This window comes from Tigriopus californicus, chromosome 5 (genome assembly GCF_007210705.1).
Source record: "Tigriopus californicus strain San Diego chromosome 5, Tcal_SD_v2.1, whole genome shotgun sequence".
NCBI classification, from domain to species: Eukaryota; Metazoa; Arthropoda; class Copepoda; order Harpacticoida; family Harpacticidae; genus Tigriopus; species Tigriopus californicus.
In genome coordinates, this window is record NC_081444.1 from 10,191,242 (window position 1) to 10,208,362 (window position 17,121).

The 17,121-nt window shown below is 41.2% G+C and overlaps 2 protein-coding genes across 4 annotated transcripts in view; one reads left to right on the forward strand and one right to left on the reverse strand.

Moving 5' to 3' along the window:
- Positions 1 to 11: 11 nt before the first annotated feature.
- On the reverse strand, positions 12 to 1,582 carry LOC131880794 (uncharacterized protein K02A2.6-like; the record flags this gene model as incomplete). The annotated part of the gene is made up of 1 exon (XM_059227500.1): positions 12 to 1,582. A coding segment is annotated over exon 1 (1,359 nt), but the record flags the coding sequence as incomplete, so codon positions are not given.
- Positions 1,583 to 9,159: 7,577 nt separating this feature from the next.
- The window catches only part of LOC131881258 (hexosaminidase D-like), a 19,412-nt gene continuing 11,450 nt past the window's right edge, over positions 9,160 to 17,121 (forward strand). For 2 of the 3 annotated variants that reach the window (XM_059228075.1, XM_059228074.1), the window contains exon 1: positions 9,163 to 9,336. The gene's annotated coding sequence lies outside the window, so the exon portion shown is untranslated. Of the gene's footprint in view, positions 9,337 to 17,121 lie in introns of all 3 variants that reach the window. The other variant, XM_059228076.1, reaches the window with a different exon arrangement.

Sequence of the window (17,121 nt, forward strand, 5' to 3'; positions counted from 1 at the left end):
CCAGAATCTATGTCCGAAGGAGGAGCCGGACGTAAATACCTCCTCTTTCTGCGAAAATTACCAGCCGTTGTTTTCATAACATAAGAGTTTGAAACGTCAATCACTTCCCCTGCGTTGTAGGACCATCTTTTGTCCAAAGGGTTCTGAACATGGACTCGCGAGCCAATCGAGAGTTGGTTAAGTGGATGCCCGGCTGAAGCCCTAATGGAATCAGCACTTGCACCCCGTCTTGCTTGAGCAAAGGCTTCAAGTTCTTCTGGGGTTGACGATCTCAATTTCGCGGATGGTAGTTTTGTCTTCAAATGTCGGCCGTAGAATCCAAATGCTGGTGAAAATCCATCTGCCCGTGGAGTGCACCGCCATTCCAGCAAAGCTCCCCAAAACACATCTTCGTTCAGGCCGCCCAGTTTTTTGAGTAATGATTTCATGGACTTGACTGCAGCCTCGGCCAATCCATTACTACGTGGATGATAGGGCGAACTTGTTTGTACATGGATCCCAAAATGATTGCACAATTCAACAAACCGATGACGGAACTGAGGTCCGTTGTCACTCTTGATCAAGGTGGGCAGCCCAACCTGGTTGAACCAACCCATAAGGACCTTCCACACCTCCTCTGTGGTCGTCACCTTCATCCAAGCCACAAAGGGGAAACCGCTATACCAATCAAACATGACGAGGTAGCTGTTCCCAGCCAATTCAAACAGATCTACAGATACTGCGTCCATTTGTGCCGAAGTCGTGTTTATTGCCGAGTATACTGGTTCATGTGTTTGGGAAGGCAACACTGCGACACACAAAGGGCATCGGCGGATGAACATTTCAATTTCATGCCGCATGCCTGGCCAGTAATAAAGGTGTTTGGCAAGTTCAGTCGCCTTTGTGATGCCCGAGTGGGATGCATGTAAAAGCTCCAGTATCTGACGACGTGCGGGGCCAGGTACCAACAAACGGTTGCCCAACAACAAGAGATTGTCTTCCAGATGTATCTCATCAGCTACTCCACGAAATGACGACGAGTCCGGAAGCGGATCATTCCGGGAAATACAGCCCCGGAGGCTTTCGTACTGCTTGTCCGTGTTTTCCACTTTGAGTTTAAAGGAGGGATCAGTTTGTGACACCGTTGCACACAATGCCACATTCAGCCAAGGATTGGCCGGCAATGTCGGATACCGGCTCAATGCGTCTGCTATCATGTGGGTTTTCCCAGCCGACCACGAAATGCTAAACGAAAACTGTTCAAGGTTCTCTCTGAGCTGTTGAAGTCTGGTGTTGTTTAAAGATGCCAATGGCTTATTGAAAATACCGAGGAGGGGGCGGTGGTCGATGATGACCTGGAAATGCGGAATTCCCGGAGATAAAATGGGCATTTTTGAATTGCCCACCAGATAGCACTAAGCTCAAGCTCCACAGTGGCGTAGATCCTTTGAGCCTGTGAGAGTGAACACGATCTGCATTGGATAAGCCGATGGTTGCCACCTTGGGTATGATCCCTCTGCATCAATGCATAGCCAAGACCATGTAGTTTGGAGGCGTCAGTAAGTAAGAACGTCTCCAACGTCTGGTCAAACGGTTTCACCATTGCTGGGGAGCACAAAAGTTTTTTGGCGGCTTGAAACTCCTCCTCATGGTCTGCCAACCATAACCATGCAGACGACTTCTTTAGTAACTCCCGCATCCTCACAGTAGCATGAGCCAAGTCTGGCAAAAAATGTCCCAATTGGTTGGCCAGGCCCAAGAATGACCTCAGGTCCGTGATATTTTTGGGACTTGGAAAGTCTCTCAATGATTCCACTTCCCCTGGATCTGGCCTCAGACCACCAGCCGACACGACAAAGCCCACAAACTTCACTAACTGACCAATTTCGAATTTAGCGACCAACAACTTGATTCCATGTTCACGGCATTTTTGAATGACAGCCTCCAGACGGTCGAGCAGCTCAGATAAAGTCGTAGCTTGGACACAAATATCATCAACAATTTTTGTGATCCAATGCTTCCTTTTTAGCTCTTCGAGTGCCATATCTGTGCAAAGGCTAAATGCATCTCCACTCCCTTTCCAGCCCATTGGCGCAACCAAGGGTCGATATTTCCCGTCAGGAAGCAGAAATGCGCTCAAGAATGAGCTCTCCCTGTCCAGGGGCACCTGGAAATAACCATGGACAGCGTCAAGTTTTGCGAACCATTTTGACCCGGGTAAAATCTGTCTCATCTGATCCGGAACTGAAGAGAATGGATGGACAGGCCGCTGAGTTGCTATGTTGAGTTTCCTATAGTCCACCACGAAACGAACTCCGCCATTGGACTTGGGTACAAAATGGGCTGGGGCACACCAAGATGTGTTGTCAGGGCAGCGAACCATCATTCCAGCTTTAATGAGCTCCTGACACAGCTCTGTTGCTGGTTTTTCATAATGGAGAGGGATTGATTTGGCTGTAGTCATATGATAAGGTTTAAAAACTTTATTATGATCCAATTCAATTCTCATTGGTTCCCCACCCATGGATCCGGCCGCGTCCCCCAAAGATGAAACCAACACATCCGATGATTGCAATAAAAGTGGATTTAAGCGAGGGTGCTTGATACCTGCTTGATCGATTCGAGCAATAGTCTTCAAAATATCTTCCCGGCACCCGTCAGATCCAGGGTTGGTTGAACGATTATTTGTTTTGATTGGGCCCTCAGCATTCTCAAACTCATTGATCGCTCGTAAAATGGCTTGGTGATGATTTGGTTTTGCAGGTTGTCATTGATGTACGGCTTGGAAGTCCTTCGTGAGAACCCCTAACTTGACGAGATCTTTCCTTCCAAGTAATGCCCTCCCCTCCAGGGTTGGTGAGACCACTGCCAATATTGTTGCCTCCGGACATTTAAACTCAAATTTTCCGATGTTTTTTTAGGATAGTTCCGTTGGCCGCTTTCAAGATTGTATGAGATGGTTCTAGAACAATATCTGGTGGACAGGATCCCGTGGGTAAGACGGTTCTAGTTGCACCCGAGTCAGGTAGGGCGAACAATTCAAAGGTCTTGCCCCCTGCTACGCAATCCACTGTAATGAGCCCCAAATCCTTGGAGAGGATTGGTTTTTCCTTTACAACCGCATTCACCCTTGTCATTGATGAACTTCGGCTTGACTCTGTATTGTATCGTGGGGCAGGTGACCCGCGGCGGATTGTGCGGCTACGCAAACGACCACGATCTGACTCCCGTGATGAGCTTCTCAGGCGGCAAAACTTTTCAATATGACCGGCCTTTCCGCATCCAAAACGGGGCTTATCTCGGAATGGACACATTTCTCGTGTATGTGGATAGCCACAACCGCTGCATTGTTTTGCCACCGCTGCCAGGATCTCCTCAGCCGTCTCTACCTGCATAATAGGAGATACAGGACACAAGGACATGGTTGTATCGCGTAAGGCCGCTTCGTGTAGAGCCGCCTTGGAGCGTAAAGCCACTGCATCAGGATCTGGTATCTCCCGTAATTTGAGAAACAAGGCATTGTCCGCACGGCATCCGGCCAAAAGAATTAAGACCACAAATTGTTCTGCGGTTATAGAGTCGATTTCGGCTTCTTGGGCGTACCGTCTCACCACGACCTCGAAGTCTTTCAAGGTTCTTGGCCCCTTTGTAAGGCGAAACAAATGTAACCTCCTAGTGAATAACGGTTTCAGCGCCATAAAATGGCGCTTTATTGCTAAGTAACATGCCTCAATGGAGGAAGAATCCTCAATGGCGTCACGTAATGCTACTGACAGACCCGGTTCCATATTGTTCTTTAACATGGCTTTCTGTTCTGATAAAGCCAGTACTTCCATGTGTGACGTGGTATAATAAGCCTTGAACTTCTCAAGCCAATCTCTCATCTCCAGTGGTTCAGCCTCAGCAGAGATTAAGAACGGCTTGAGCTCTGAAACGGGTCTAAACTGTGGAATATGGTCCCGAACGGATACAGCACTAATTGAAGTACTGGTAACCGAACCCGCAGCACTAGCTCTTGTCATTAATGCTTTTGACACCATTGAAATCCTCATATTGATCTCGTCCACTGCAGCGACTTTCTCGGTCTTCCTCTCCACCTTTTTTGATTCCTCAATTGCTTCATCCACGAAGTCGTCATACAGGTCTGCCATTTCATTGACTTTAGCCTCTGCGTCAGACATTAATTGCCACAATCGGTCTTCATTTGCTCTGGGCTTGTCCATGTCTCGGATAAGGCTCAATTTCTTTGTAATCTGCGCTTTGCGATTGGAGATTCGTTCCTTCAGGGCCATCGTTATTGGAGAAATGTGATATGACACGGTAAGGTTTTACAACCGACAGTTAGTTGCTACGGCGAGAGCAACAGGACGAGACTTCGGATTTACGTACTACGATATCGATAATTCAACAACGTACAGTATTGCGTAGGTACGAGTAACGCTGCGCCATGTAAGATCTAGAGATTCGATGCGGGTGAATAGACAATCACGGGTAAAGATGAATTAAGGGACGACGATCCAGTATGAGTAAAAGAAGAACCAACATTGCGTTTTGTTTATTTTAGCTGTTCATAAATAGGAGAGTAACAACAGATTGATCTCATCGATACAACAACTGGTAGTCATAATTGGGAACAAATTATTTGATCATAGTCAGTCTATTGTGTTGCCTTAAGTGCAATTGTACAACTCTGTACAAGTCGATTGTTCAGCCACATCTTGAATATGCTTCACCCATTTAAATTTAAGTCAGACTTGGACATTTTTTTATATCGCATTCCAGATCAACCCTACCATTCAAGGACTAGCTCGGTCTGCCAACTGAAACTCGTTGATGGACCAAATATTGTGTACAGATTGAAAAGTAATAAATAGACGAATTACAACCTTTCATTTCAATAGTACTTTTTAGTTTTAGGGTGATCAAATTGTCTCACATTTTCTCATCTTTTTCTCCTGAGCATAGGGGTGACCATTAGTTACGAGATGAGAAATTACTCCATTTCCATCCCAGCACTTTTAGTGTCTCGCCTATGTTTCCTATTACAGTGTTGCTTAGATATAAAAAATGGTCTGGACTTTTTAAAAGATACTCCCAAATTGTACCTAACGATGACGATCTGCCCGAACCTATTTCTGGCCGGCTAGATAGTCAATCTTCAGGACAAAGAGATTTTCAAACTTTCCAGAGCCACTGAATGGCAAAATGATAAATTTTTCAAAGACTCGTCATCTATTTTCAAAAGAGTAGATGCTATTTTTCATCCAAACATGCATTGTTTACATGGAAAAGTGATTTTTTAAAATGCCCATACTTTGATCAAGAGATATATTACTTCAAACATGAATTGACCGATGATCTAATGTGGGCCGCGCCGCAACACTGGATCGAATCATAACAACGTGGCGTGCTGGATCTTTCTTTTGAGTGATTCTAGGAAATTGAGTCATGGTTTACCTGCGCACCTAGGGCTCTGCATCACATTTGTACGATTGCCTACCACGTCAGAACTAAGCCCAAATGCCTGAAGGTTGGGTAAAGTAGTTCCTTAAAAAATAGCCTATATTTATCTGGCAGGGAAAAACCCATAGGAGAAGCAAAAGCCATCAAATCTAATGGAAAAGCTAATACCTAGACCTAATACCATCAACATACTATTCATGGCATTCTCTTTGATCTATCAGATAAAATCTTGATTTAAAACTAGAGGTCCATTTTTGCGGACTCCTTTACCACTCCTAGGAATGCGTAGTAATTCCCAGCAATTCAACATGGAAAACAAAGAACTCTTTTGACAGTTTACATTCATTTCATATCTGACCCTAATCAGAGCTGCCCTATCTGATTAGTTGTTGAATACAGGGTTGATCTGGAATATTGATCATTTTTTGAAGGCAGGATTTTTGTAGCAGGGTTAACCTGTTATACTGGGTGTGTCAGAAAGAACTGGATTGGTAACTCTTTTTGTTCTACATCCGGAAATAAATGAATTAGCGAGACAAAACAAAAAAAAAGAAATGTACCAATGGGGGTAAGACCAAAACTAAATGATAAGAAACAAATTTTAGAGACCCAATTTTTACCACGGCAAATGCCAAATCAGGAAGCCGTTGTTACTCTCCTCTGCGCGGACGTACCTACATCTGAGGTTTTGAAGGTCACTGGGGTAAGCTGGAGTTCATTTTTATCATGAAGAAGCTTATGAGAGATGATTGTTCTTTCAAAGAAGGGGTTGTTGTAGACTTTCAAGAGGGATAAAAAAACCTCTAGAATCAAATCCAGAATTAAATATGGGGGTGGCGGCGGGTCAGATCGGAATGCTTGAGTTTTCTGTTGAACAAATCATCAAATCCGTCAGCTGGTCAAGTTTGAGGAAGAGGGAAGCCCTCTACATGATGAATAAATGTGAACCATCCATATTGTTTGCTCTAAGGTCGTCCTATTCACAATTAAAGGCTTGGATGCTAGCACAATCATTTTTCATTCAAACCAAAAGACATTTGTCCTTGATCTAGCCTACAACTAGCTTACTACCCCCAAAATTTAAAGCAAATCCGTTGTTGGGTCCCAGAAAAGAGCAGGAATAAAGCTGGGTCAATATGTCTTTGTGACTGCATCCAAATATCCTACCTCAAGGACTTGGAATCCTAGACTCAGCAAAGGAGTCGTCCAACCTTGTCTGGTGTGAGAAAGAATTCCGTCTCTCTGTGGCCAATTGCGTGGATATGATTACAAATAGAACTGTTTATATTGAAACAAGAGGGGGCCCTGGTCCACACAACGAACAAGACACCGGCCCATTCTAAGGCCGTGAATAACCCATTTTTGATCAAGGATTGCTCTTTATCTGGCAGTCAATTACTCAATTTGGCCGCAAATTACTGCCAAAGCCTGCAAATCAAAATTCTCCTTCGAAAAGGCATTGATGGTTACACTCACCCACACCTAAAGGGGCCTCAACTTCCTATTCGTCCTCAACAATTGCATTATCTTTGGTCATGAGCTGGAAGCATGCTTGAACACCAATAGCAAGACGGATTCAAAGCTTAAGCTGACTAATGTCACAAGAGTCCGCAAATTCAATTTCGACTAAATCGGTCCATTATTGACAGAGATGTGACCATTTAAACTTTTTGGTCCCAAAGGCCAGTTCTTTATAAGGCACCCTGTAGAAACAACGCCCCTGTTTTAGGGACGATTATTAGAGGGAAGCAAATTGATCAATGAAAGAGCCCTAGAAAGAAAGAAGAGAGAAGTTCAGTAAAGTATCCGATGCCTTTCGTACCTTCTCTAAATATTGGACAATCCCAACCTTTCTTGTTTTTGCAAACCTGCCAAACTAATTGGAGCCTAAATGAGCCAGGCACATTCAAGCTGTGCCTGAACTGCCGACCTATACAGACACTTCTTCCGATACTATGTATTTATCCAACCGTCCGATGTATCCAATCACACGATTGAACAACTTTACCCACTTTCAAGTGGATATGATCATCGAAAGATCCAATGATCATGAATGACTGCTCCTAAATCCTTCATATCATAAACCTGGTCAATTTCATGACTCCATCATGTAGTGGAGTGTTCAATGACGTTAATCCAAATGTCTTGGAGCCAAATCATTCTTTGCAACCCAAAAGCAGATTTGATAGGGCCTTTGAAAGAAAAATCGGCCTATAATTACTAGGGTGCGATTTATCTCCTCACTTAAAGATTGGAACATTATGAGCTAACTTCAGTGAGAATGGAACCTTGCCCTGATTCAAGATGCTCCGCATCAAGTACGAAAAACAGGAGCAAGAACTAGTGAGCATCACATCAGAAACTGAGATGTCACACCATCAAGACCAGGAGAACTTGAAAGCTGACTCAAGCCCCTATTGGCCGCTAAATCATCTTGATTTGTAACTATAAGATCATCAAATTGCTCTGATATCTGATATCCTTGCGTATGAATTGTAACCTCTACATTAGTAATAGCCTCACCTTTGACCTCAAAAGGTCCTACAGACTGATTGCTTTTTCTCTAAGACTTTGCATAAGGGCAAAATACCTTCGGATTCGACCTGATCTCCTGGACTATTCTTCTCCCTTTTTTCAAATAATCGTTCTCAATGGGAGTCCTAAGTTTAAACTAAATCAAATCCAATTATCTCTGAAGGCTTAGATGAACTACTGAACTACTGGATTCAAACTTCTCTTAAGCCTGCCTGCGATTTTGCAACTGTTTTTGCACGGTTTTTTTCCAGACTTCGGAATTTCAGCTTGTGTTCCACCTTACGGGGTGAGCCAGCGTTGAACAAACTTCCTCAAACCCCCTAAAACAATCCCATCTAGAGCTGCAACTATGGATGATTCGCGTTTCACAATTGAAAGCAGGTCGAGTTGTTGTATTGCTGCAATGGATTGATCAAGTCGTTGCCTATGGCAAAGCAAATCCTGTACTTCTCCAATATATGAATATTATATTGAATATGTGAACATGACCAACATGGAAATATTTTTTACGTACAGAAAACATACGCAACCAAGGCGTCAGGGCGTACTCAATCGCAACAGAACCCAACTGAACCCAACTATGGCTAGCTCTTTATCTAAGACCCAAGGCTGGCGCCAAATAAGCGAGCCCTCCTATCAGTAACTAGTAGTTCTCTAAGAACCTTGACCGTCTTGCTGTCTTTTTCAAAAATCCGATAATCCACGTTGAAATGAAGCTCTTTTACTGAAATTTGAAAAACAATTGCTATTTGCAAGGAGAGAACGAGAGGACGAGAGTTCTCATCGTCGAACGCAAAAGATGAACCTCTTGGCGATCTTGATACCTTGACTCCTTGATCCATGCCCAATTCGCTAGTCACTCCCTCCCCTTCGCCCTTCGCCCTTCGTCCCCTTTTTCTGGTCAGACGAAGAAGCGGCAATCTTTGAAAGCTTGCGAGATTGGGGTCCGAGATACGATATTCCCTCCACTCACTCGTACGAGATGAGCGGGCAAGATCATCTTTCAAAATCTTGCTTTCTGAATGTACTCAGATAAGCTTTCTAGGGGTCTTCTGCCTCTGGTGCCAGCAGCCTTCTTGTTTATCCCGTGCTCCATCCCAGCAGACTGAGACATCAGGCATGCAACAGGCATGCCTGATGCTTAAATACAGCAGCAAGCACGTCTGTCGTTCAAGCTTCAAGCCTGCGGGGTGTTTTGGAAAAAAATTCGTTCACTCCGCTTCAAAGCGAACATGAAGTGGGTGGCTGTGTGAATTTGTGCCCCTACTTACACCTTATCCACCTTTGACCCATTCATCGAATACTTGCTTGGCACTCGTGGGATTTCTGGACAGAGTAGTTGGAAATTTCCATCATCAGGTAATTGAGCGAAATAGTGGGAAATGTTTTAGCCTCTTCTATTGCGACAATTTGCAAATACGAACGCATACTACTTTGTACAAGATGTGGGCCTTACACTGACTCGTGATCCAAGGTTCTGATGACGTACGAAGGGGAAGAAGTGTGCTTCGTACGACATTTGAAACGCCAGCTTAAGCAGGTGCACTCCCAAAACGACGAAATCCAGCTAGCAGTAGCATTTTACTGGTATTTTTATTGTAATGAGATGTGCCGGATTTCTTTAGTCAGGTCCAATGGGCAGCCAGTAGTAACTACGTAAAATTGGATCTCCACGAACCCGAATTGTGTACAACGTCGGCTTGGCGTCTTCTTTAGAGTTTTTTTTTTGAAACGCTTCATAACAGAACGAACCCAAGTCCGTTCATGGGGTTAGTGCTTTTTTGCTAACATTATCATTAAATCAATGTAGGAAGGGCGTCATTAAGGCAAGTTTTTACGTCGCAAGCCCCCTTTAGATCGCAAATCAAACAAGTCCTAGTTTTGCATTGGTCAAAACACCATTGCAACTAATGTGTATATGTGTGTCTCCTGAGGGCACCACTGTTACTGTTACTTCGGCTATTCCATCCATTTTTAAGTATTAGTTAGCTGCTCTCCCTCTCACAACCGGAGCCTTGTTTCTATTGCAAATATATGTCCCACCGTTTCTAGAGTTCATCCACAATTCTGCTTTGTCAAAAGACGTTTGCATCTATCCTGGCCAAAAGCAATGGACGAATGAACGTTGACAAATAATTGCACATCACGATATCACCTACAATTTGTTGCAACAAATTCATATTGTTTGACGTTAAATATGGCGGCGGGGTTTTATTATTTCGATTTCAGTGGCTTCTTACTTGCATTTTGCAATGCTATGATTATACCAAGTTGAATGCAGTGAAAGACGGCTGTCACATTTTCAAGCTTGTCAAACAAGGGCTTGCTTTTTCAACCACGTTCGAACAATATTCATCATTCTATCTTTCTTTCATACTTCATTTGGCAAGTGCTGGTAAAGAAATATGGTCCAAACCCATTGATTTCTCTAAGGTCGCCTCCTTCTACGTCTTTTAAATCCGATACATTACTTCCAAATAGTTCGAAGCACTTTCTGACTTTTTGCACTTAACTTAACATGAGCATAATGGTTGATTGCTTATTTGTAACCTAGTCATATTCATCCATTTTTGGTGACCCGGCCGACAATTCGGCTCAGCGGATAATTTGACCCAGGACAACTTGACTCAGGGCAACTTGATCCAACGGACAACTTGACCTAGGAGATAACTCGAACTAAAAGTCAAATATATTTGTTAAACAAAAACGGAATTTTTATCCAATGGGATTGAATCTGCTTTAGTTTAACTTAAACCTTTATGGCATCCTTACTATCATCTTGAGTAATAGATTGGCAAGTTTCAACTCTATTTTGCAAGCATCTAAAATCTACAGCAAATATGTTGTGCTTAGTTTTTTAGGCCAATCTACCTACTCTTGGGTTGAGTTGTCCACGGGGTCAAACAAGTCGTTTTCTGGGTCGATTTATCTGCTAGGCGAGTTGTTCTGGAACCCTTTTTTAACCCTTTTTTTAACGTCTCTAGAGTTGTCGAAGAAACATAGCAAACCAGAATGAAAACTTAACATACTAGCCAGAAGATAATGCTTGTCTGATGCCACGTATTTTTGAACCAATGTTATTATTGCTAAATTCGTGGAAAAGACATTGAAGTCTTCTGTGAACACAAGAACGGGATGGTATGTCTTGGGATCTTTCTTTTCTTTGTGCACATAAAATGGATCTTTTGCTCACTTCGCAAACACCCATTAGGAATGTTTCTTGATCGAGGAATCTTCTGTGAAATCATTTCTGTGGCACCAACGTTTGAAATCAGCTTCACTGGTTCACAGACCGTCACTGGTTATTCTCATCGAATATGTCAAAGATTGTATAACAATCTGTTTTGCCAAAACGGTTATGATGAAATATGATATATTCAACTTAGAAAGATAGTCAATATATTCCTTGGCATCATCAGGATTGCTTTATCTTTAGGCAAAATTCTGTGAGACCACAAAGAGCGACATTGACCTCCTAGTCACTCATGGCTCTATCAGAATCAATTTTACATGATCAGCCAATAACGAGAGCATTCAGACCGAAATTCAGCCGTGCTACCCCAATACTGTATAAGAGGGCTTCAAATCAGATACTGGGGAAGCCGCGAAATATCGGAAGTCCAACTTAAAAAAAACCAGGACTCCCTAAAAAAATAAAACAGTAATTTAAGGTATGCCTATAACTTTTCCTTAACAAATATCTTCATAAGACTATTCTTTGAGTTTCTTTATTGTTCGATAAAAAGAATGCTCCGATAGTATTCTTTCTTGGACATTAAGATTTTGGAGGCCTCGCTCCGACCACACGACTGAGTGCTAGTGGCAACATTTAATGATTGATTTGCCTCATATCATAGCAAGGTTTCTTTACCAAACGTTCATAATGGCTTGACCTATAAAGAGCGTATTAGTCAGTCAAATTTAGCTCCTTCACTCGAATAGAGAACGAGTTCCAGTGTAGAGCAAAAAAACGGAGAATATGATCCTCGGCATGAGTTTTAGTTGTCTTTCTGATGGACCTCGACATGTACGTAGTCAAGTCGACGCTCAATTAATGTTTTGGTTTGCGCCGTCACATAACCGCTGTGATTGTCTTCTAATCGTTAATGGCGACCGACGGCTTGGCAGTAATTAAGCCTTCCTCTTCCTGTTCAATGAAGACTCTGCACAGAATGTTTACATTGGTCGTTCCCTCTTTTTCCGAATCATAAATGCTTTTGACAACAAAAAATTGCCAAGGTTCATGTCAAGCCACCTTCAATACATCAAAGCGAATATTTTTGTGACTAATCCCCTTGGCCGCTAAACCGTTTTACCCTATGGCCTAACCAATCGCAGTTGAGAATTTGAGTTTTTCGTAAGCATTTTCATAAGCATATGATCCTCACATTCTCAAAAAGTCGGAGAAGAGAAAATTGATACTAGGAGCTTTTAAGTAATAATGGCAATTCTTACGTTATAAATATTTAAAGTGTAGAAGCTGTAAAATTTGTGGGATCAAAGATGGTTAAATAAGAGGGAACATCACAAACCTCATGGAAAAGATATGGTTCTTTTTGCAGAATAATCCTAATCATCAATCGATCTCTTCCAATGCAATTTTCTTTCAGTACCTAATAAGTAATATGCTAATTTCCTCCTTATGATGGTCAGAAGTGAATAGCCTTTCTGTTTCTTGATGAACCTGTATGATTGCATCAAATAGATGCGATCATACTTATGATCCAATGTCAAATTTTCCCTCGAGAACCTCGAGATTAGCATTGGATTAAGCCTCTCAACATTACTGGCTTTTCTTTACCCTTCGCTTCTCGTCAAATCATGAGTATTTGCAATTGAAATAAAGTACATGGACGAGTCTTATAACACATGTATGAACCCTTATTACTCTTAGATATAAGACTCAAAATCCAAGGAGTTGCCAACTTCAAATCATTCTTTATTTAGAATCCAACCAACATACATATTCCCCCAAAAGCTTGTGATTTGAACTAACATACGTTTGCCTAGCACTTGGTCTGTAAGGTCTGATGCAAGGTTAACTAAGTACGTTGTCAAGTGCTTCAAATATTGCATGCACAACCCTTTCATGTTCTCGATCAGATTTAGGAGACTGCTATTTCAAATTCCTTCAATCAATGCATGACAGATGTCATTGCTCAAGACCAACCAAAAAAAAACAACGGTGGACTTGCTCAACCAAAATCCTTTCATATCTACAGTTTTGACTGGGATGGGAACAGGTCTGAAAATGAAAAAAATAGCTTCTTTGCGTTAAAAATTCAAAAAACAACTTACATTTTTATCCCATTAACGCTAGGTTTAAGCTTCAAGAAATACGAATTTGGCCGTGGAATTTCATTTGTTGCAGGCTGTAAAGGAACATGAGTAGTTTGAAAGAGCGAACTTGACTCATCAAATGGAGCGTGCAAATTTTTAAAAACTAGAACCCTCGTTAATGCTCCTTGGTGACGAAATGATATAAAGTTTTACTGTTCGGTTGAGCAAGAAATGACCAGTGTCATTTTCTTCAAAAAGAAAGTAAAAATCTTGAAATAGCTAGCGATGAATAATCTTCGCGTTTTGATGAAGTGAAATTTACTTTCCTCAACGTTGTCGGGTCATTTCTCTTTAAAAGGACAGAGAGTGTTTCAAATCAGACGAAGAAGACATGCAGCACAGGCAACTGATTGGCAAACCAATTTTCTCTAAATGCGTCGAAATTGACACGCCCCTTCTCAAAGAACTGAATATTTGATGACGTAAGGAGGTACTTAAAGGTTAGGAAACAAGATGACGAAATTATGGTTTTGATCATAGTTCACAGCCAATTGACTCCTTTCATAACCATTTAATGCTGAAGAAAAGCAAGTTCTTTGCAAAAGATGCTTGTTAACTGAGGCTTTCCAGGAATCAACTAGTTCTAAATTGTCAACCCAAAATGATTGACACCCATCAAATTACACTCAAGCTCATTCACACATTGTCCTGCTATTTCAAGCTAACAGATTCCAACCTTGCAATGGTAGTTTTTTTTTGTCTTTTGTGGACTTCCTTACCGCTACTGGGAATCCCTAGCACTAAAAAAACTTATACTTCTTATTTAGCCTCAAATTCATATAATATCTGATCATGTTAAGCCTCTTTGGTTTTTGGTAAAACATTGTTGGATCTGCTCGACCGTTTGCAAACCTGCTGAAGCCATTGGAGCCCAAATGAGTGAAACATATTCAAGATGTGGCTGAACAATCGACTTGTACGTACAGAGTTAGCATCGTAATTTATTAGAATAATTTTGATAGGTGTTACATGAAGCAACATGCTGAACCCAGGGCGTTTTAAAGAAATATTTTTCTTGGTGACGTGTGCATTTGAACAATGAACATGAGCTCTTCCATTCAGAATATATGGTGAAAATGCAGCATGATTTTCTTTCACTTTAGGTTAATACTTGACCAAAGCCCCGAAAGGTGATGAAACTGTTTTGTAAAGGAAATCTAGATCCAATGCATAAAAATGATTTGTTCTCGGAAGTACCAAAACTAATTTTGAAAGATGGATATGAAAACATCAATTGGGGATCATATTTATTATGTTATCAATGGTAATAAATTCAGCCAAGCCACTTGTCGGTAGTTGCCAATGGCTTTGTGTACACCTGGCACTCAGACGCCTTTTGATCGCTGAACTGACATGGTCATACACAGGAGGCCCTGTATAGTTTATTTGCCTCAACTCGTAGCATGTCATGAAGGCAATTTCTTTTCCGAATAAAATATGACCTGGGTCAGGAACTGTACATAAGATTTTGATAGAGTTAGCCAAAAGCAACTCAAGCGCATGATAATTAATTTAAGAGGAATCGGCTCAATCGACTCTTTATTTGGTAGAGGCCGAGTTACAAAGAACCCTCAAGAGTGAACCATATATACCCTATACCAGGAAGCCTAAGAGAGTCTGAAGTTTCGGAAAATGTCTGACGTATTCAAATTTACATTGTTGATACCCATTAATCAGGATTTTGCTCACAGTTTCTGGGTTTTCTGCAACGAAAATGAATCCTTTAGCAATCCATCAAAGTATTCCCATGGTTTTGAGAAGTTTCTATTTTTGAATTTGGACCCGTTGTAAGAAACCCGTCAAAGAAAATGCCATAAAATCAAAAACATCGACCATGAAACAAATATCCAATTCCTAATTACAATCGCCCAATGGTTTTGAAATTGCAACCAGCTTATTTCTATGTTTGTAGTTGGACAAAGTTTTTGAGAGCGCGAAGGTTTCAAATCCTTCTACATTAAAACGTCATGTAGTGATTCCTGCGAAAAGAGAACAAATTTGGTTCAGTCAGGAAATGCCATCATTGAATTTGCCACCAAAATTTGCCTTGTCCGAGAAAAAGTGTCTACCAGGGATGTAGAAATGAGTTCGATTAGTTTGATTTCAAGCAAGTCCTTCAGCGACGTTAATTTGGGGTAAAACGGCCTTAAGTACCATATGTATTCAAAGTCTGACTTGAATAGTTCTCTGGACATGGTCCATGGTTTGCGACAACGATTGTTATATGCCTCGTAATAAGGTCAGCCACTATTCAGCTGTCCAGTGCCCTGTGCGGTGTTTGTACTCATTGGTATGAACCAGTGATTTCGACCATTTCAGACATCCCAACTACTACTTTGGGAACAGGATGCATGCATTGATATGTGCGACTTAGTAGCGGGTTATTGCTCCTGGACCTCAGGTTTTTGACGGGTCTGAGGTTTGATTGACCGAAGAAAGTCTGTGACTTGATTGAATAACGGAGCACATTCAAATGGCTCCATTTGATGCTGAAAAATGTTGGTCATTACCACCAAAGAGCTTTGTAAAAAAACAAAACAAGCGAAGCATTATTTTGGGTCATCGTTTATTTCATAAATTATACAATAAATACCAAAAGTGCCAGTAAGTTTGAACAAAAACTAATTAGGCCACCAACTAAATAACTCCTAGATGTTTTGGTGTGGGGATCGCCTCTCTTCAGTGTGGTTTAAGTTCCTAGTTCGAGAGTCTGAGTGAGGGCTCTGTTTGTGTTGGTTTCATTTAACGGCTCCTTAAAGGGCCCACTTAAGCACCAGATTCTCAATTGTTCCCTATCTGTTATGACGGACAGAACAATTTCACTAAGATGCTCTCCTAAAAACTGATTTCAGGCTGTTTGTGTGAAGTTTTCTTAGCCATTCGTTCAAATAAGGTGTGAATTCTGGCGCCAAGGGAGTCAAGATTCACTCACCGCTGCTCTTGACAATACTGTACAATGGCACTTTCATCTCAGAAAGCAAAAGAAGAGTTTAGTAGATTGTACGTATACACATATGTAGCGAATAAATGTCTCGAATGGTCCTGGTTGGCTGCACACGGTGGTTATATTTTCTGGTTAAGTGTTTGCTCAAATGCCAAGACATCTAGATATGTTTTTCTTTGTCAAAGAGACAAAAGGAACAACTTTTGTGAAATACACATGTTTAAAAGTAGCTCAGATAAGTATGTTAAATCACTTAAAGTGCATTAAAATGCACCATTGTCAAAAACGTAGTCAATCAGTATTAAACATACTTCTAGTTATGTATTGACGTAAAATTTCATAAACTTCTATTCCGCAGATGCCTAGATATTACAACTTAAAGGTTGCGTTTTACGCCTTAAAAGATCGAAAAATGGCCTAATTATGTTTCCAGTTATTCCCAAGGAATATGATTGTGTTTTTCAATGACACGACAAGAAATGATATTTCGCCATTTTCTTGAAGATTTTTTTTAAAGCAAAAAGTAGCAAAAAATGTCGCTTAAAACTTACAAAACATGCATAATTGCCTTTCATTTTACTTAAGTGCCAAAAGCTACAATATCCTTTTGTGTTCCTAAAATATCTGAACGATACCTGTGAGAGTTTAATTTTCCAAATTGTCACTTTTTGCAATAATTAATTTCTACGTACTAGCGATGTTTTTATTGAACGTTAATAGAATTTTGTCAAAATTCAAGATTAAGCTTCATTGAAGTTGCAATTGACAAGTATGGCATCAAAATTGTGAAATATTGACATTAAGTAAGTTTTAAGTTATATTGCAAACTATATTCGGGCTTTTCTACCTGCTTCAGAAAA